General features: G+C 45.2%; 1 protein-coding gene across 1 annotated transcript in view; it reads left to right on the top strand.

The window, feature by feature from the left end:
• The window catches only part of LOC126188509 (UDP-glucosyltransferase 2-like), a 606,008-nt gene extending 584,661 nt beyond the window's left edge, over nucleotides 1-21,347 (top strand). The window contains exons 4-6 of the mRNA XM_049930112.1: nucleotides 9,847-10,069; nucleotides 16,366-16,585; nucleotides 21,086-21,347. Coding sequence (XP_049786069.1) covers nucleotides 9,847-10,069; nucleotides 16,366-16,585; nucleotides 21,086-21,347 — 705 coding nt within the window. The remainder of the gene's footprint in view (nucleotides 1-9,846; nucleotides 10,070-16,365; nucleotides 16,586-21,085) is intronic.
• The last annotated feature ends 916 nt before the right edge of the window (nucleotides 21,348-22,263 follow it).

Below are 22,263 nucleotides of genomic sequence, written 5' to 3'. Positions count from 1 at the left end.
AGGTAGATAGTTACATTTTAGAATATTCTTCTTTCAAGCAGATGCTTACAAGCAGCATAACGCAAAGAATTTCATGGGGTACGCATTGCAAGAAACTGAGCCTCACACTTTAAAGAAGACAGCCTTGACGTTCGGGAAGACCGTCAGGCTTTGATAAAGGCCATAACCATGACAGTCACTGTCATTCAGAGTATTAGCAGATCAGAGGAGGGTAGTGGCCAGTGATGCATTGCGCAGCTTCTACATTTCGTCTGCAAAGATTCCGTGTATCGATACTGCTTGCTTTAGGTCAACACAGAAAAGTCTGCGGGAGATAATTGGCAAATAAGTTACATCAGTCAAAGCCGAAATAGTCCTTACTAGTGATGATGATGACGTTGGTTTGTGGAGCGCTGAACTGCGTGTCATCAGCGCCCGTACAAATTCCCAATTTGTACACAGTCCAATTTTGATACAATCCAAGCTAGCCACTGTCACAAATGATGATGATGATGAAATGATGAGGACAACACAAACACCTAGTCCCCAGGCTGAGAAAGTTCCCAACCCGTCCGGGAATCGAACCCAGGACCCCGTGATCCAGACGCAGCAACGCTAGCCACTAGACGACGAGCTGCGGACGTCCTTACCAGTGACGAGGAATGACTCTTCACGTCAACACAGGGGAATGGTTCAGCTCTATAAAAAAACTAGCAACAGCCTATACAAAAGTGTACCTCCACAAACAGGAGACGGACAAATCTCTCTGGTTGAGTAAAGCAGAAGTCGTTGACTTCCGACTAATTCCCAAAAGTGAACTCGTAGCTACTAAAGTGTGTTGCAATCACATATCTTGCTGACGCAACTGAAGAAAATCGACAGAGAACGTTGCATGAAGAGTCGCTGCAACACGGTTAAATACACCCACACGACGCTAATACAAAGACAAAAGACATTAAAGAGCTTATTGGAAGTTTGCTGGTTGGTTGATTGATTTGGGGGAAGCGGCCAAACAGCGAGGTGTTTGTTGGTCCCATCGGATTAGGGAAGGATGTGGAAGGAAGTCGGACGTTCCCTTTCAAAGGAACCATCCCGGCTTTTGCCTGAAGCGATTTAGACCTATATCAAAACCTATTTAACGATTTAGACCGATATCAAAAGCTGAACGAAGCGAAAATGAGCGTAAGGAGAGCAATGAGAGAAGCATTCAATGATTCTGAAAGTCAGACGTAGTCAACCGACCTGAGTAAAAACCCTAACAGATTTTGGTCGTATGTCAAATCAGTAAGTGGGTCAAAATCATCTATTCATTCTCTCAGCGACCACACCAGCACCGAAACGGAGGATAACAGAGAGAAGGCCGAAATATTAATTTCGGTGTTCCGAAGTTGTTTTACCGTGGAAGATCGTAACACTGTCCCTCCTTTCTATCGTCGTGCGAACGTCGAAATGGCAGATACTGAGATAACCGATCGTGGAACTGAAAAGCAGCTACAATCGCTTAGTAGTGGAAAGGCTTCAGGAGCAGATGAGATACCTATAAACTCTATAAAGATTACTCGAAAGAACTTGCTCCCTTTCTAGCAGTAATTTATCGTAGTTCGCTTGAGCAACGAAAGGTACCTAGCGACTGGAAAAAAGCGCAGGTCATCCCCGTTTTTAAGAAAGTCCGTAAGAGAGATCTACACAATTATAGACCTACATCGTTGACGTCAATCTGTTGTAGAATTATAGAACATCTTTTATGCTCAAGAATTATGAAGTTTTTGGAAAATGAACAGCTCTTCTATAAAAATCAATATGGATTCCACAAACAGAGATCCTGCGAAACTCAGCTCGCTCTGTTCCTCCATGAGATCCACAGCACAGTGGACAACGGCGCTCAGCCTTTACATACGACCTTGACTTCAGTAAGGCATTTGACACCGTCCCGCATTGCTGTTTAATGAGAAAAATACGAGCTTACTGAGTATCGGAGCAGACCTGCGATTGGATTCAAGACTTTCTTGCAGACAGAACTCAACACGTGTCTCTTAACAGAACCAAATCGACAGAGGTAAAGGTAATATCCGGAGTACTAGAGAACTAGCGGGTCCAAAGGAACGATTCACCAAGATGAACGGAACGAGCGAGGAACGAGTCTTTCATAGTTCACTTCGGTCGCGGCTGTCTACTTATAGTTCCCGGAAACGGGAAACAGTCGATCTCGTGCCGAAGGCACGTCTACCGACTGCTCGTAGTTAGTTCAGTATCGAGTTGTTCGTTTAGTTCGCTTCGCACGCCCATTCTAGATCTGCTTCAAACCTTTTTTGAAATCTGAACTTCTGGTCCTTTTCGTATTGCATTCAGCGTCCACGATCAGTAGTTATTTTTTAATTACGTAAATTACATAAAAATTACTTGGTATGTAATACATACATCTTTTCAGGTAACAAAACGGCGTATCAGCTTACTTCACTATTTCGATAAACAGTAGAAGAAATACTTGTAACAGCAGAAGAAATACTTGTAAAAAGGCAAGATTTTTTTGTTATTACACATACAAAGGATGTCGACACGGCAAACACGAGTGGCCATTTTCCGTCTGTTTTTGATACAACGTAAAAGAGCATGTTCATTGGTATGGAAGGCAGACCGACTTACAACCGAATGCAGCCCGCGCTTTGTAATCGAATGCATGGTGTCACATTTTGTAAAGATAATATAATAACTCCTACAATATTATATCAGTGGTACAGGGTGGAGCACGAAAAATCGGCCCCGAGTACTAGACTGCTCATTGTCGCTTACCATTCCTCATCTCTTGTTTCGAACTTGTTTGCATTAGCTTATTTGTTATTTCTTCATTGCCTAATTATTACATGTTTATCTGTTCTGCTCGCAGCGCTCAACAAATCGTGCGTAATTGGCGAGCAGTCTGTACTCGGGGCCGGTTTCTCATGCACCACCTTATATTATTTCACTGCGATCAGCCACATAACGCTACAGTTGGCTAAACGAGATGTTTTGCAGAATCACGAAAATTACAAGTGCTTGAGAAATCTGTTATGAATAAAAACTCTGTACTCCAGGGGGGAGGCAAGTGCCCCCTCCTTGCGCTTTCCATCTTCAGTCAGCTATGCTAATAATTTTCAATTTTTCGTAAGAACCATATACCAAGCACAGTGAACGATGAACAAGTAAAAATGAACGGTTCCCAAAAAAGAGCGATCACCAGTGAACTAGTTCCCAAGGATGAACGAGTTTGCCCATCTCTACTGTGTACCACAGGTTAAATGTGATAGGATCGTTGCTGTTCACAGTATATATAAATGATCTAGTAGAAAGCATCGCATGCTCTTTAAAGCTATTCGCAGATTATGTATTTGTTTATATCAAAGTAGCAACGCCAGAAGATAGTAAGAATCTGCAGAACGACCTGCAGAGAATTGATTAATGTTGCAGACTCTGGCAGTTGACCCTGAACGTAAATAAATGTAACATATTGCGATTACACAGGAAAAGAAAACCACTACTGTACAGCTACACTATTGATGACAAACAGCTGGAGACAGCGTCTGCCGTAAAATATCTAGGCGTAACTATCCAGAGCGACCTTATGTGGAATGACCATTTAAAACAGTTAGTAGGAAAAGCAGACACAAGACTCAGATTCAGGGGAAGAATCTTAAGGAAATGTAACTCATTGGCGAAATAAATGGCTTAAAAGGCGCTCGTTCGCCCGATTCTTGAGTATTGTTCATCTATCTGGAATCACTATCAGGTAAGACTGATCCAACGAAGAGCGGCGCGTTTCGTCACGAGATCGTTTAGCTGGCGAGAGAGCGTTACTGACATGCTAAACACACTGGCAGACGTTACAAGAGAGACGTTGTGCATCACGTAGAGATTTACTATTGAAATTTCGAGACAGCACTTTTCAGGAGTCAGACAACATATTACTTCCCCCCCCCCCCCCCATACGTTTCGCGTATTGACCACGAGTAGGAAATCGAAAAATTAGAGCCAATACAGAGGCTTACCGACAATCATTCTTCTCATGCACTATTCGCGAGTGGAACAGTGGTCTGAACCGTCTTTCTGCCTAATGTGACTCCAGTGTACTAACCACTGCACCAGCTCGCTCGGTTTTATTGGACCTTAATTACTTATTCTACATACTTATTCTACATACTTGTGCCATCCATTTCCCAGTCTTCCTTCCCTCTGTTTCACAGGAAAGCCGTTATATAAAGAAAATGTAGTTTAAAATTAGACTTGAAATCTTTTTGACTAAAGTGATATATTTCTTCAGATTTGCAATCTGGTCTCGCTCCATCGCTGAAAGAGAGTCATCAACTACGGAGGCGCATGTATCATTAAATAACTCAACTGCGCTATTCATATATTGTACACCTGTTCATATTCACCAAACATTCATCTCACTCAAGAAATATTACTTTTTCCACTCCAGTCCAAACACGCACAAGATTCTCTATCAACAGTCGCGTTGCCATAGTAATATTTTTTTAAAATAAAGCTTTGGTTTTATCATTCTTTCTGTCTCATCCAGATCTTATATGTAGATGTGTTGCGATGATTTAACGTAAAAAGTCTTTAAAAGAAAATGTAGGCTTATTTCGCACACACTAACAGCCCGTACATTATGACCACTGACAATATAAATTCCTCTGGGCGATAACAGCGTTACCAGCAAGGAATGGCTGCCAGTCAGACACACGCACGGTGCATGTACACTGAAGCGCCAAAGAAACTGTTGTAGACATGTGCATTCAAATACAGAAATATGTAAACAGGCAGAATACGACGCTGCGATCGGCAACGCCTATATAAGACAAGAAGTGCCTGGCGCAGTTGTTAGATCGGTTACTGCTGCTACAATGACAATGAGTTTGAACGTGGCGTAATAGTCGGCGCACGAGCGATGGGACACAGCATCTACGAGGTAGCGGTGAAGTGGGGATTTTCCCGTACGACCACTTCACGAGTGTACCTTGAATATCAGCAATCCGGTAAAACATCAAATCTCCGAGATCGCTGCGGCCGGAAAAGCTCCTGCAACAACAGAACCAACGACGACTGAACAGAATCGTTCACGTGACAGAAGTGCCGCCCTTCCGAAAATTTCTGCAGATTTCAATGCCAGGCCATCAATAAGTGTCAACGTGCGAACCATTCAACAAAACATCATTGATACGGGCTTTCACAGACGAAGGCCCACTTGTGTACCCTTGATGACAGCACGACACGAAGCTTTACTTGTCATGTGGGCCCTTCAACACAGACATTGGACTGCTTATGAATGGAAACCTGTTGCCTGGTCGGACGAGTCTCGTTTCAAATTGTATCCAGCGGATGGACGTGTACGGGTGTAGAGACAACCTCATGAATCCATGGACCCTGCATTTCAGCAAGGGACAGTTCAAGCTGATGGAGGCTCTGTAATGGTGTGGGGCGTGTGCAGTTGGAATGATATGGGGCCCCTGATACATCTAGATACGACTCTGACATGTGACACGTACGGAAGCATCCTGTCTGATCACTTGCATCCATTCATGTCCATTGTGCATTCCGACGGACTTGAACATTTCCAGAAGGACAATGCGACACCCCACACGTCCAGAATTGCTGCAGAGTGGCTCCAGGAATTCCCAATGGCCACCAAGCTCCCCAGATATGAACATTATCGAACATATCACGATTGTTCAGAAGAGATCGCCATCCACTCCTACTCTTACGGATTTATGGACAGCCCTGCAGGATTCATGGTGTCAGTTCTCTCCAGCACAACTTCAGACATTAGGTCGAGTCCATACCACGTCATGTTGGGGCACTTCTGCATGCTCGCTGGGGCCCTGCAAGGTATTAAGCAGGTGTACCAGTTTCTTTGGCTCCTCGGTGTAGTATCAATGAAAGTGCCGTCCGTGTGTAGAATGGGGAAGGCGTGCGATCTATCTGAGTTTGACCACGGGAGGATTGTGATGGCCCAGAGGCTCGGAACGAACATTTCTGAAACTTCACTTCTTCTCGAGTGTTCGAGGAGCGCTGTGGTGATTGTCTTCAACATACGACGAAACCATGGTTAAACCACATCCACAAGTTTTCAATACTATAAACTTTATCAACAGCCTTACACTTTAACATATTTTATTTTATTTCGAACACAACCAATTTCGGCACAATTCATTCAGCCATCTTCAGGCCCCATGCGCTTGTCCACCTGATTCATACGAGAGTGTCACAGCAACTATCACGATCGAAGAGCTCGCTGCATAACTGTCACGCTCTCATATGAATCAGCTGGACAACGATTAGGATTCACGATATCCAGTTTTATGGCGCGTTACGATAAGCTCGTTGATTCGAAAAAAGCGTACTGGGCCTAAAGATGGCAAAATGAGTTGCCGAAACTGGTTGCGTCGAAATAAAATATCTTAAAGTGGGGTGTGGCTGTTGGTAAAGTTTATTGTATTGAAAAGTACGTACCAGCAGATGTTGCCTGGCTGTAATGGACCGACAGAGACATCCATAAGTTGTGGGATTGGGGACCAAGCCCTCGTTAGGGATATCGGCAGGATGGTAAAACAGGACAGGCGAACTGTGGTGGAACTAAAATCAGACTTTAATGGTGGGAAGAGCACATGTGTGTCTGAGCGCACAGTGCACCGAACACTCCTAACAAAGGGCCTCCGCAGCCGACGACCCATGTATGTCCCAATGTTAACACCACGACATCAGCAACTAGACTGAAACGGGCACGTGATGATAGGCACTGGGCGTTGGCGCAGTGGGAGAGCATTGCATGGTCTGATGAATCCTGATACCTTCTTCATCGTGTTAATGAGAAGGCGCGAATCCTTCGTCTTTCAATGGATTAGCTCCTTGACACCTGCACTGCACGACGGAGACAAGCTGTCAGCGGTTCCATTACGCTCCGGGGAACATTCACGTCGGCATCCAAGGGTTCAGTGGAGCTCGTACAACGCATCATGATGGCCAAGGAGAATCATTTACTGGTTGCAGACAACGTACACCCCTTCATGACCATAATGTTTCCCGACGGCAGTGGCATATTTCAGCACGAAAATGCGCGATGTCACAAGGCCAGGAGTGTGATGGAGTGGTTCACGGAACACAGTGGCGAGATCTAGCTGATGCGCTGGCCACCCAACTCACCAGATCTGAACCCGATCGAGCATATCTGGGATGTGATTGAAAGTGGAGTCAGCACTATCGCCGCCTCTCCGTAAATTACGGGAAGTAGGTGAATTTTCTGTGCAGATGTGATGCCAACTTCCTCCAGCGACCTACCAAGGCCTCATTGCTTCCATGACACGACGAATCGTCACCGTTATCCGTGCCGTGGCTGTGCAGTTCTTGGCGCTGCAGTCCGGAGCCGCGGGACTGCTACGGTTGCAGGTTCGAATCCTGTCTCGGGCATTGATGTGTGTGATGTCGTTAGGTTAGTTAGGTTTAAGTAGTTCTAAGTTCTAGGGGACTGATGACCTAAGATGTTAAATCCCATAGTGCTCAGAGCCATTTGAACCATTTTTTGGTGGGCATACAGGCTGTTGGGTAGGTAGTAAAAATGTTCTGGCTGATTAGTATATGCTCTCCTCCTGCAAAGTACACGTCGGAGCCGTATACTCAACACTTAGTAGAGGCATTCAATAAGTAAAGCAACACATTTTTTCTCAGCTAGTTTCGGTTGAAAAAAATATGTAATTTGGTGAGGAACATCGTGGAATATTCCCGCTTCAGCCCCTATAGTTTCATGAAGTTCCGACGGCGCTATACGAAGCCTTCAAAGTGGTGTTTGAAACGTAGGTGCATTCTAAGCAGACAGCTGTCACTGAGATTCTTTTGGCGGAAAGGCAGAGCATCGCAGATATTCATCGTCGCTTGCAGAATGTCTACGGATACTTGGCAGTGAACAAAAGCACGATGAGTCGTTCGGTGAGGCGTCTGTCTTCATCGTAACAAGGTCACACAAACCGGTCCCATCTCCATCGTGCCAGCAGGCAGCACACAGCTGTCACTCCTGCAATTTTGGAATGTACAGACACTGTCATTCGAGGCGATCGACGGCTCACAATCGAAACAGCTCGCTGCATAACTGGACTTCTCTGTCGTTAGTGCTGACACACTCGTCCACCAGTTATGGTACTGAAAAGCCCGTACCCGCTGAGTTCCTAGCCGCCTAACTGAAGACCATGAAGAGCAACGAAGGACCATCAGTGCGAGGCTGATTGTGAGAATTTCCTTGTCGAACATTTTCACAACCGATGAGATACCATTTCATCACTTCGAACCGGAAACAAAACAGTAATCCACAGAGTGACATTATACCGGCTATCCTCCGAAGAAAAAGTTCAAAGCTGCACTCTGTAATGGTACTTGAATTACGTAACCATTACGGCACCTGATCTCAACCTGTCGATACCAGCAATATTCTACTGTGTTTCTGTAAAATAGTTAACATATTTCTGTGACAACATTCAGATTTGATTTCATTAATGTAGAGGTACTTCGATACATCGATATGTATATATTGCAATGATATTATTGTTATGTGTATTTTTTCTTTTGTCACTATGATCTTTGACGTAGTTGTAACTCTGATTTTTGGGCGCGCAACCGGTTATTAGAGAGTCAAGCTTTGGTCGTCATGTTAAAAAGAGGCAAATTGTAGTCAGTTTATGAAATGTGAATTGTAACAGTGAGGCAGATATTTTCAAATATGTTTTATATTGTGAAGTGATGTTTTGGAACGAGTTACGTGATATTGCAACAAAAGTAATAAAAAAGAGGTGCAACTTAAATTCGGAGTGCTGATTACTTTTTTACATCACCATTGTCCTAACTTGCAAAAGTTTAATCTTCAAGAATGGTTTATGAAACACATCTACAAAACTTTTGAATATCGCAGAATAACACCTAGGCCTCTTTGCATCTGTGCTTGGAATCATCACTACCTAGATTTTCGACGATTGAGCCATGAGTTCACAACGAGACCAGCGTGGGAAACACGAAAAGTTGAGTGCCTGATTTATCCATTATTTCAAGAAATGACTTTATTAACTGTGCTCTAATGACACCTGCCACATGATATAACTTTGTTGTTGCCCGAAAATGCAATATTTAGCAGCGTGAGCAACACTACAATCATAATTAATTTTTGACCTTTGTTGTGGTAGGGTTGTTAGAACCCTCAGCAGGTTAAGTCATGGCGCCCGTCTTCTGGGACTCTAAAGGGGTTATTTGTTTGATGGCGTCCTCCGCGGTCCTACGATCAACTCTGAAGTGTATTGTGCCACCGTCCTGAAATTTAAGAAACTACTTCAGTGTGTTCATCGGCACAAAAATTCAAATGAACTTTTCCTTTTCCAGGAAAATGCAAGGCCTCGCACTCGAAATGGCCTCATAAAGGCTTGGACTGGTCTTCGTCATCCACCCGACAGCTGGAAGTGGCACCTTCCAACTTCATCTCTTTGACCCAACGAAGGATGCACTCCGCAGAAGCAGTACGTAGATGACAGGGTCGGGAGGAGGGGGGGGGGGTGTTATTGGTGCAACAAGACGTTGGCTCCGACATTGACCAGGAGAGTGGTACCATGCCGGCACGTAGGCCCTCCTAGTAACGTTGCGTAAGGCCATCGGATTGAATACTTAATAAAACGAACCTCTTTCCAGAAAAAGAGAGTGTTGCATTACTTATTGAACGCACCTCGTACTTATACACTGTAGCTGTTGTGCGGTACATGGAATTGTTCAGCTTAGTTTAGTATGCAATCAAACATTTAATGTAGATCGAATTATACGAGAGAATTACATGCTTGATCAGCCATAACCCACTTAAACCCGCAGGACATACAGAAGTTCATGGACGAGGCCGAGCATGGAGTGATTCTCTTCACGTTTGGCTCAACAATCCGGCCAGAAACTGTGCCCGAGGAGGTGACAGCGGCGATGGCGGCGGCCTTCGCAGAGTTGCCGCAGCGCGTGCTTTGGAAGGGGAACGCGGATGGCATCCCCAACCTTAGCTCCAACATCATGATGCGCAGATGGCTGCCACAGACCGACGTCCTTCGTAAGTACACAAAATACCAGCCATCGTACAACTGTCTCAAGATTCAGTACAGATAATGTTACGCTACCAATTGTCAAATGAGCGATATTTTTAGTACAGCATGTTTCGGTATTATGTTATCCCATTATCAAATGCTACAAAACGTGGAAACTAATCAATAAATCACAGTACGGCACGTACTAACCACCATATAAAAATATTTATACCATCCTGACTATAACATACCTCAGAGCTTCTTTGTCATCAGGCACCATCAAAAGTAAAAGTCCAGCAGCATATATGCATTTCATGTTGGCCTATTATACTTGTTTCAAAGCACAGTTGTAAACGGAAGGTAGTCGTTTCCACCTACGATAGTTGCCCAGAAAGTAATGCACCGCATTTTTTTCTTCAACAATTCTTTACCGAACATAATGAGAATTACACACACAAAAGAATGGTGTTTTACCTACACACCCTATTTTCCCACGTCCTCTCCATCCCGATATACGGCCTTCCTACAGCGCGAAACAAAAGTGTGTACATGGACAGTGCGGCTGGTCCCGGCGGAGGTTAGAGTCCTCCCTCGGGCAGGGGTGTATGTGTTTGTCCTTAGGATAATTTAGGTTAAGTAGTGTGTAAGCTTAGGGACTGATGACCTTAGCAGTTAAGTTCCATAAGGTTTCACACACATTTTTGAATCCCAGAACACGGTGATCATGGCCTTACCGACGGAAGCAGTTGCTTTGAATTTTTCCTTCTGTGGCGAGTGGAAATGGCACCATTCCATCGACAGTCGTTTTATTTTGGGCTCAAAATGGTGAGCCCAGATCTCGTCACCTGACACAATCCGGGACAAGAAGGCCTCCCCCTCAGCTTCAAAACGTTGCAACAAAGCAAGGAAAATGTTTTTTCTGTGCGTTTTGTGATCCACCGTTAGATCCAGAGTGACCCATCTTGCACACACTTTTGAATGTCCAAGAGTGCGCATAATTCCAGGCACACCTCATTTGCCGATTGACAGATGCAGCGCCAAGTGCCGAGTCGTAATGCGTCAGTCCTCGCGAATGACAACATCAGCTCGCTGCACCATGTCAGGTGTGACAGCCGTGGATGGTCTTCCCGACCGCTGCAAGTCGTGGAGCTCCGCCGAACGGAATTCTGATGACCTCACCCTCCGTGCCCAGCGACTAACTACTTCTCTCGACAGCAGACGCTCCATAGACTTTGTATAAGCGTTTGTGAATATTCCCTACAGCTCCTTTCTCTGCAGTGAGAAATGCAATGACGGCAAGTTACTTGTAACGTGCATCACCTTCAGACGCCATTTTGACACTGTCCTGCGGCTACGTTATTTGACGGAAGTGACGGAAACTTGGCGCACTCACTCATAAGACTTCAAATAATACATATGGAACGTTTCGCATTCGTAGCATTGTTTTCGTCTGAGAAAAGAAAATGTGGTGCATTACTTTCTTGGCAACCCTCGTACCAAAGAGCGTACTTTCCTGCAGCGCATACGACAAGGTCCCCGTCGATGCTACTGTCTATCGTAAAATCTATGAACATTATACGTCAAGTCCCAACAAGTTCTAAAAACCAATACTATAGCTTTGTTGCATCGCATTCATTTAGATAAAATGCTCAATAGGAAGCATAAAATTAACACCGCTAACTGGAACTGTTGACTGCTTCCCAACGGGAACATCGCTAAATCGGGCCCAGAAATGCTTCTTGCGCATTTCTGTTTGCTCTTTTAAGACGCGGACGCATTCATTTCTTAAAGCCCAAAAATTCCCCGCTTCCTCTAAATTGGAAAACAACCACCCTTTGCCGGCCGGAGTAGCCGAGCGGTTCTAGGCGCTACAGTCTGGAACCGCGCGACCGGTACGGTCGCAGGTTCGAATCCTGCCTCGGGCATGGATGTGTGTGATATCCTTAGGTTAGTTAGGTTTAAGTAGTTCTAAGTTCTAGGGGACTGATGACCTCAGCAGTTAAGTCCCATAGTTCTCAGAGCCATTTGAACCAACCAACCACCCTTTATCCCCAAAGTGCAATACCTTCATGCTGTCTGTGAAGTTACCCAATGAATGCTCCTTGCTCCTGAAGTGCTTCACCACCGCCAACGAATCTTTCTCTTTATTATTGTGCTCTTTAAACCTTACTTTAAACTTCTTTTCCAGTTTGCCCTCAGGACTTAATTTCATAACCATGACACTTTATTTCATTAATGCGCGGATTTTTGGAATGTACACTACGGACCATTAAAATTGCTGCACCACGAAGATGACGCGCTGTAGACGCGAAATTTAACCGACAGGAAGAAGACGTTGAGACATGCAAATGATCTTTCAGCTTTTCAGAACATTCACACAAGGTTGGTGTCGCTGGCGACACCTACAACGAGCTGACATGAGGAAAGTTTCCAACCGATTTCTCATACGCAAACAGCAGTTGACCGGCGTTGCCTGGTGAAACGTTGTTGTGATGCCTTGTCTAAGGAGGAGAAATGCGTACCATCACGTTTCCGACTTTGATAAAGGTCGGATTGGAGCCTATCGCTAATGCGGGTTATCGTATCGCGACATTACTCCTCGGGTTGGTCGAGATCCAATGACTGTTAGCAGAATATGTAATCGGTGGGTTCAGGAGGGTATTACGGAACGCCGTGCTGGATCCCAACGGCCTCGTATCACTAGCAGTCGAGATGACAGGCATCTTATCCGTATGGCTGTAACGGATCGTGCAGCCACGTCTCGATCCCTGAGTCAACAGACGGGGACGTTTGCAAGACAACAACCGTCTGCACGAACAGTTCGACGACGTTTGCAGCAGCATGGACTATCCGCTCGGAGACCATGGCTGCGGTTACCCTTGACGCTGCAACACAGAGAGGAGCGCCGGCGATGGTGTACTCAACGACGAATCTGGGTGCACGAATGGCAAAACGTCATTTTTTCGGATGAATCCAGGTTCTGTTTACAGCATCATGATTGTCGCATCCGTGTTTGGCGACATCGAGGTGAAAGCACATTACATGCGTGCATTCGTCATCGCCATACTGGGGTATCAACCGTCGTGATGGTATGGGGTGCCATTGGTTACACGTCTCGGTCACCTCTTGTTCTTATTGACGGCACTTTGAACAGTGGACGTTACATTTCAGATGTTTTACGACCCGTGACTCTACCCTTCATTCGATCAGTGCGAAACCCTACATTTCAGCAGGATAATGCACGACCGCATTTTGCAGGTCCTGTACGGGCCTTTCTGGATACAGAAAATGTCCGACTGCTGCTCTGGCCAGCACATTCTCCAGATCTCTCACCAACTGAAAACGTCTGGTCAATGGTGGCCGAGCAACTGGCTCGTCACAATACGCCAGTCACCACTCTTGATGAACTGTGGTATCGTGTTAAAGCTACATGGGCAGCTGTATCTGTACACGCCATCCAAGCTCTGTTTGACTCAATGCCGAGGCATATCAAGGCCATTATTATGGCCAGAGGTGGTTGTTCTGGGTACTGATTTCTCAGGATCTATGCTCCCAAATTGCGTGAAAATGTAATCACATGTCAGTTCTAGTATAATATATTTTTCCAATGAATACCCGTTATCATCTGCATTTCTTCTTGGTGTAGCAATTTTAATGGCCAGTAGTGTGGCAGTAGTGCATGCTCTGGCGTGCGTACCGACGACGACCGCCGTTCTCGTGCGTATGTACTACGTCCGAACTATTTAATGGTGTTTTCTGCAACTGTACCTATCTGGAAACTACCCCAGCCAACAGTCATTGCCTACCAGATTCCCTGGGCATATGATGGCACATCAGCAGGTTTCTATGGTAGCAATCGTTTATACATTTCAGTGTTCCATCTCTGGGTCCACCTTCTTGTAATCACATGGATTAATGAGCTGAACAGCACTGAACATTGTTTCCTCCAGTGATCGGCGGCCGAGCTGCCTCCGTTGCATATCAACGAAATGGGCAACATGGTGCTGGCGCCCGACTGTCTCGTAAAGTGGACACTGGTGCCTGGTCGACTCACTCCTCAGTGCTGCTTTGGGATCCAGCGTCCTTAATGCTTCCCAAACGTGATCCACTGCGTCTTTGTAAATCATCCACATAACCACAACCGCAGGCAAGCCCATCGATCAAAAAAGCGGTTACATCCATAAAAAATCACACTGCTCGCTTTGGAACGCTGTAGTTGGTGTGGTGCCATCCCGTGACATGACCGTCCAATTGTGACGTAAGTCAAGAAAGTGAAGTAGAAAGCATTAGCCAGTCGGTTGCATGTAATCAGCGCTGTAATATGGGTCAAGCGTGACAGAATACCTGAAAGGTGTTGCTCATTTTCGTTTGTCATCGGAGGAAGAAGAAAAAAATTTTGTTATCCTGCTTATTCTGATAGCAGTCGTAGCGCATGGACGCAAGCCAGAAGGGTGCTTGTACTTTGTTTGATGAGTTGATAAAAAATTTGAAGTTGCCTATATTATTTCAAAACTTCCATACGGCCGGGAGAGCGGTGTGCTGACCACATGCCCCTCCATATCCGCATCCAGTGACGCCTATGGGCTGAGGATGTCACGGCGGTCGGTCGGTACCTTTGGGCCTACATGGCCTGTACGGGAGGAGTTTAGTTTTTATATTATTTCAAATATGACCTGAATGACAGTTGTAATTATGTTACAAGTTCATACAGAGAAAAGAAACGAAATATAGATAGCAGATGGCAAATTAGGAAAGATTGGCGATTAGGTATTCGATTTTTTTTTTCAATATTATACCTCGTGTGGCTGTAAAATAACCAGACTGGTGCTAACACAGAGTAAGTACTCATGCGTCAAAGGTAAACAGCCAATAGCTGTGAAGCGTGAAGCCTTCTCAGTGGAATGCGGCGTCTCTGGTGTCTGTAGAGAAATCAGTGGCCTTCGTTTTTGTAAGAACTGTTACTTTATTTTGCCGGATAAATGATAAGTATAATAATAGAGCGATGAACTGTCGCGAAGTTTCACATGAAACTTCGAAAAACAGTCACTGAAACCTATCGTCCAGCAAGAGACGTGTATGACTAGAACTGTTTATTACGTACGCGACTTCTTGAGTGATTCAAGTGTTTCAAAGATTGTGGAGTTGACGTTGAAGATGACTCATGCCGGAGACGCCATTCAACATCAAAAACGGATGAAAATGTTGAAAAAGTAGGTAATCTATTTCGATATGGCAATGTAGAAATGGACAAAGAAAGCGCAAGACAAATTTTGTGTAACCAGTTTAACGTAAAAAAAGTGTGTGCCAAAGTGATGCCGAAAATTCTCACGATCAAACAAGAAGAAGCTCGTGAAAACGTTTTTTTTACTGACACTGTGCCCCAATGAAAATGATCCTAATTTCTTTCACTTATGATCCAAAAACTAACCGCCAATCCAAGCACTGGAAGACCAACATCGCCGAGAGCGAAAGAAGTTCGCATGAGCAAATCAAGAGTCAAAGCTATTATGATTACTCTTTTCCGATATTCGTGGAATTGTGTATCTTCACTGGGTTTCTAAAGTCAAATTATTGACCTATATTAATACTTTGAGGTTGTTGGTCAACTCCTTGAGAAAATAAGAAGAAAACACCGGAATTGTGGAAGAACAGATCATGGGTTCTGCATCAACACAACGCACCGGCTCATACTGCATTATCTGTTAAAGAGGTTTCAAGCATACTGCAGCACCCGGTTGTTAGAACACTCACCTCATTCGCTTGATGCAGCGCCCTGTGCCTTTTTTCTGTTCCCCAAGGTGAAATCTGCATTAAAAGGGACACGATTTCAGTCCGCTGAAGCAGTGAAAGGAAAAGCGGCAAGAGTCATCAAGGAGTTCTCAGAGGAAGAATTCCAGCACTTCAATATAACATTCGAATGGAGTATTGTAGGGATCGAAGAGGGGAATATACTGTGGGTGAAAAATAGCTAAATATGAATGTGTTTGAAATAATATGTTTGACAGCAACAGACCCGTTCTTTTATAGCCACACCTCACATTACAGTCTGCGCAGATCAGAATGCAAACACGCACAGTGCACATGGCCTCTCAATCATTTATTAGTTCTAGATAAAAAAGTAACAATGAGCTTTCAGTTCATATTACGAAGGTACGTGACAATCGTCATTTACTCATCAAGCATTAGAAATTTAATGCACTGTCAAAGCACTTTGGGTCCAAAGGTAGATTTTGATACGCTTACAAATGCGTAGGGGCGTAAGTTCCCAGTAGGAGAACAAGCAACAGAACGCAAACACGTAAACTTTTTGTTGCTTTCTTAGGTCACCCCGGGATTCGGGTCTTCATGACGCATGGCGGCCAGCTGGGAGTCATAGAGGCGGTGTACAACGCCGTCCCCATGGTAACGATTCCGCTCTTCGCCGACCAGCACAGGAACAGCATAGCCTTGGTCGACAAGGGCGTCGCGGTGCTGTTACCCCTCCTCGAAACCACAAAGGAACGCATCTTGTCCGCTTTACGACAAGTGCTGAACGACCCTGGGTAAGAACAGATACCTGCATTCATGAAGACATTTGCTGTATTCATATAACTACTGTTAGAAAACATTTCAGGATCCACACTGTAAACTTCATACGCAAAGTGAATCTCCCCGTATGAGTCTAGTGTTGCTTTGCTCATCACATGCTGAGACCAGCTGCCAGTAAAGGAATGTTCTTGGAATTCATTAATTCATTAAAACGAATTTTCTTCGATGCCGTCGACACTAATGGAATGCACTGTCATGAAAGAAGACGAGGGCTGTTCTCACTGTCAAATACGTTAAAGCTTTCGGTAGCCGAACAGCTCTCACTAGCCACCTTCGTGAAGCAGGTCGGTCCCAAACAAATTCATCGTAATATTTTCCCAATATCTCATGAACAGTGTTTCATGAAAATCCAGCACAATCTGTGGGTAACCAAGTCTTATGTTTTAAATGAAGATAAAGAATGTGTTTGTACAGGGTGATTTTGCCAACTGGGTACAAAGTGCAAGAAACGAACACTGAAAGGATAAGGAGCAACAAAAAATCAACATCTACATGATTACTGTGCCTTGCACAGGGTTCTTTGAACTAGCTTCCGACTACTCCTCTACCGTTCCACTCCTAATAGCGCGTGAGAAAAATGAAGACTAAAGTCTGTGTGTACGAGCTCCAATTGCTCTTTTTTTGTTGGCAAATGGTTGGTTAAAATGGCTCTGAGCACTATGGGACTTAACATCTGTGGTCATCAGTCCCCTAGAACTTAGAACTACTTAAACCTAACTAACCTAAGGACAACACACACATCTATGCCCGAGGCAGGATTCGAACCTGCGACCGTAGCGGTCACGCGGCTCCAGACTAAAGCGCCTAGAACCGCACGGCCACATCGTCCGGCTCTTGTTTTGTTACGATGATCATTTTTCCCTATGTGGATTGGAGAAAATACTTTCACATTCTAAAGAGAAAGCTGGTCATTGAAATTTCGTGAGGACATCTCGTCGCAATCACAAACGCCTTTATTTCAACGATTGCCACCCCAGCTCACTTATCATGTCAGTGACACCGTTTATATTTACTAAACATCTCATACCGCACAGCAATAGCAGACAACGGACAAACGTAGTGTAGACAGTGTAATGTTCTAGCAATAAAACGCAGTGTTTGGTTTGCGTTCCCTACAACATTTTCTATGTGATCGTTCCAATTTAGGTTGTTCGTAACTGTAATTCCTAGGTATTTATTTGAATTGATAGCTTTTAAATTTGTATGATTTATCATGTAACCCAAATATATCGGATATATTTTCGTACTCATGTGGACGTGCTCACACTGTTCCTCATTCAGACACAACTGCCTCTATTCGCAAAGTGCAGATATTATCCCTAAGTCATTTTGCCTTTGGTTTTGATCTTCTAATGACTTTACTATGTGATCAATGACAGCATCATCAGCAAACAGGCTAAGAGAGCGGTCACATTGTCTCCTAAATCGTTTATACAGATTAGGAACAGTAGAGGAAGTAAAACACTTTCCTTAAGAACGCCGTAAATCACTTCTGTTTCACTCGATTATTTTCCACCGATTACCACATGGTTGATATGTATGGGGCTGTTGTATCAGCATACTTTGAATTGCTCCCGTCAGAAATGACAGGAAATCACGAATCCAGCTGCACTAGCGAACCGACAGTCCTTAAGGATGCAATATGATTAGAAGTATCTTGTGAGGAACTATGTCAAACGTCTTCTGAAAATGTAGAAATATAGAATCAATTTAGGATCTCTTGTCGATGGTACTCACTACTTCGTCCGAATAAAGAGCTAGTTGTGTTTCGCAGGAATATGTTTCCTGAACCCGTGCTCTGGGCCAATAGGCCGCTTTCTTCAAGGTAATTCATAATGTTCAGTATATATTCTACAATCCTACTGCACAGTCACCCTAAGAACGAAAAAAACACATACCTTAACACCACCTCCTCCATACTTCGCTGTTGGCGCTACGCACGATGACAGGTAACGTTCTTCAGGCATTCGCCAAACGCAAAACCTTCCATCAGATTGCCGCAGGGTATAGCGTGATTCATTATTCAAAGTCACTAGTTTCCAATGATACACTATCCAGTGGCGTCTCTCTTTACACCACCTGAATCATCGCTTAGCACTGACTACAGAAACGTAATGAGAATATCTGGATCACTGTCCTTTTTTTTTTTAACTTCTTACGCATACGGACTGTTGGTAGCACTTTCGAGCTCCCGAGTAATACTTTCCACGGATTTCATATAATTTTTACATCTACCCTCTGCAATGCTCCACGACCCCTGTCAGTCAGGCCGTGAGGTCTGCCTGTTCTCGGTTTACCTCAGGTTGTTCCTTTGCGTTTCCATTCCTCAGTCACATCTCTAGTTGTCTACTGGGGCAACTTTAGAATGGTTGAAATATCCGTGATGGTATTGTTGCTCAGATGACATCCAGCGCCTAGTCCACGTTCGAAGTGTTCCGCATTACAAATAGGTATCCACATACTATTCATCAGATAGTGTGTGTGCTGCACGCTGGAAACGACCGATTGGAAATTTAGCGACCTTTAGCTCCTAGGGAAACGTCCAGATAAATACACTCCTGGAAATTGAAATAAGAACACCGTGAATTCATTGTCCCAGGAAGGGGAAACTTTATTGACACATTCCTGGGGTCAGATACATCACATGATCACACTGACAGAACCACAGGCACATAGACACAGGCAACAGAGCATGCACAATGTCGGCACTAGTACAGTGTATATCCACCTTTCGCAGCAATGCAGGCTGCTATTCTCCCATGGAGACGATCGTAGAGATGCTGGATGTAGTCCTGTGGAACGGCTTGCCATGCCATTTCCACCTGGCGCCTCAGTTGGACCAGCGTTCGTGCTGGACGTGCAGACCGCGTGAGACGACGCTTCATCCAGTCCCAAACATGCTCAATGGGAGACAGATCCGGAGATCTTGCTGGCCAGGGTAGCTGACTTACACCTTCTAGAGCACGTTGGGTGGCACGGGATACATGCGGACTTGCATTGTCCTGTTGGAACAGCAAGTTCCCTTGCCGGTCTAGGAATGGTAGAACGATGGGTTCGATGACGGTTTGGATGTACCGTGCACTATTCAGTGTCCCCTCGACGATCACCAGTAGTGTACGGCCAGTGTAGGAGATCGCTCCCCACACCATGATGCCGGGTGTTGGCCCTGTGTGCCTCGGTCCTATGCAGTCCTGATTGTGGCGCTCACCTGCACGGCGCCAAACACGCATACGACCATCATTGGCACCAAGGCAGAAGCGACTCTCATCGCTGAAGACGACACGTCTCCATTCGTCCCTCCATTCACGCCTGTCGCGACACCACTGGAGGCGGGCTGCACGATGTTGGGGCGTGAGCGGAAGACGGCCTAACGGTGTGCGGGACCGTAGCCCAGCTTCATGGAGACGGTTGCGAATGGTCCTCGCCGATACCCCAGGAGCAACAGTGTCCCTAATTTGCTGGGAAGTGGCGGTGCGGTCCCCTACAGCACTGCGTAGGATCCTACGGTCTTGGCGTGCATCCGTGCGTCGCTGCGGTCCGGTCCCAGGTCGACGGGCACGTGCACCTTCCGCCGACCACTGGCGACAACATCGATGTAATGTGGAGACCTCACGCCCCACGTGTTGAGCAATTCGGCGGTACGTCCACCCGGCCTCCCGCATGCCCACTATACGCCCTCGCTCAAAGTCCGTCAACTGCACATACGGTTCACGTCCACGCTGTCGCGGCATGCTACCAGTGTTAAAGACTGCGATGGAGCTCCGTATGCCACGGCAAACTGGCTGACACTGACGGCGGCGGTGCACAAATGCTGCGCAGCTAGCGCCATTCGACGGCCAACACCGCGGTTCCTGGTGTGTCCGCTGTGCCGTGCGTGTGATCATTGCTTGTACAGCCCTCTCGCAGTGTCCGGAGCAAGTATGGTGGGTCTGACACACCGGTGTCAATGTGTTCTTTTTTCCATTTCCAGGAGTGTAGGTATCCACATACTATTCATCAGATAGTGTGTGTGCTACACGCTGGAAACGACCGATTGGAAATTTAGCGACCTTTAGCTCCTAGGGAAACGTCCAGACAAATATATACTCAGAAAATCGACCGCGAACATGTAGCAAGGACGTAGTGCACGAATGTACCGGAAGGTGAAATTGGAAACAACGGAAAAATATTTCTTGGTGTCTGGCAGTGGGACTGGGACCCAAGTCGTCTTCCGACGCTGTAACGTCAGTCACATGCATAATAGTGTATTCTAGACGTTAACATTCCTTCTAATAATAACAAGATAATACCATAAGCCTAATTTACAATTTTCTTTACATTATTCCGTGGTTTATTAAGTTTTCAAATTTATACTGACTTTCTGATCACCCGGTAGTTCTCTTGGTCTTTTGACGATTGGTATACGACGTACTGCCGCCCCGAGTGCGAGACTTGAGCGTGTGACTGTCGGACAGGTACAAGGAGCGCGCCATGGAGCTGTCGCGCGCCTTCAGAGACTGGCGGACACCGCCCCTGGAGACGGCCGTCTTCTGGTCGGAGTACGTGCTGCGCCATGGCGGTGCCCCCCACCTGCGCTCGGACGCGGTGGATGCGCCGCTCCCCCAGTACCTGCTGCTCGACGTGCTGGCTGCATTCGCGGTAGCATTCGCCTCCGTCCTGCTATGCTGCCGCCTCCTCACCAGGAGAGTTAGTGGAGGGGTTCCCCCGGCAAGCTGAAGGCGCACTAGCTCCACCACACCAACCAGTGTTCGTGTGAACCGCAAGGCAATTTTGTTGGACGAGAGTGTGTCGCTTCCTGGACATTTCTGTTGGCAGTCATTCATCCTTTTTTCTCACTCACTTTGGATATACCGCAGGAAAACGTTGACATAAGTCCCTCTTTTATAAATTTACAATTTTTACCATTGGTAGTCGTCTTAGAACTGCGTTTCTCTTCTTTCCATCACCAGGGTTCTTTATGGCACTCTCATAGTCAATCATTATCCTCTTAAGGGATTAATTTCATAGCTCAGCCGAAATTTTGCTGAATCTACGCAGATTCAGATATATTCTCGACGATGTGTGATTTTAAGGCTTCTGAGATGCCGTCTTGTCTGGTCTAGCTAGGCTGTCGCTGTCTTAAACTAAAAATGAAGTCACAAATTATTATGTTAACCTATTGTTTAATGAGTGCAGGCGTCCGAAAAGTTTTAGCCTTGTGTTTTTTAATTTGTTTCTGTGTTTCTGTGCAAATCTTTCTCCTTTCCGTTGTTCCAGGTGTTTTCGTTATTCTTCTTCAGCCTCTAAATTTCCTTTCATATTTTTTCTTTTCACATTTTCAACTTAAGTTACTCTCATTCACACAATATCTCTGGCTTAATTACTGCTTCAATACATTTACCTACGCCAGAAATGATAATCGTAACCGTTTTATGCCAGTTTGTGCAGTACTTTCTTAACCTTTCGTTATTGATTACGTATGCCCTCTAGTCCGATGGACTGGATCTACTTCTCTACGAATTTAAATTTGTCAATTCTCGCTTTCTTTCCTCATTGTGCTCTTATCCACTATACATAAATTCCACATATTTGATTTATAGTCTCGTTTTCTCCGTAACTCCATCAAGAGTTTCTGTAGTACTGTTTGTGGTTC

The sequence above is a fragment of the Schistocerca cancellata genome, chromosome 5 (assembly GCF_023864275.1).
Source record: "Schistocerca cancellata isolate TAMUIC-IGC-003103 chromosome 5, iqSchCanc2.1, whole genome shotgun sequence".
Lineage (NCBI taxonomy): Eukaryota > Metazoa > Arthropoda > Insecta > Orthoptera > Acrididae > Schistocerca > Schistocerca cancellata.
This window is presented reverse-complemented; position numbering and strand designations above follow the sequence as displayed.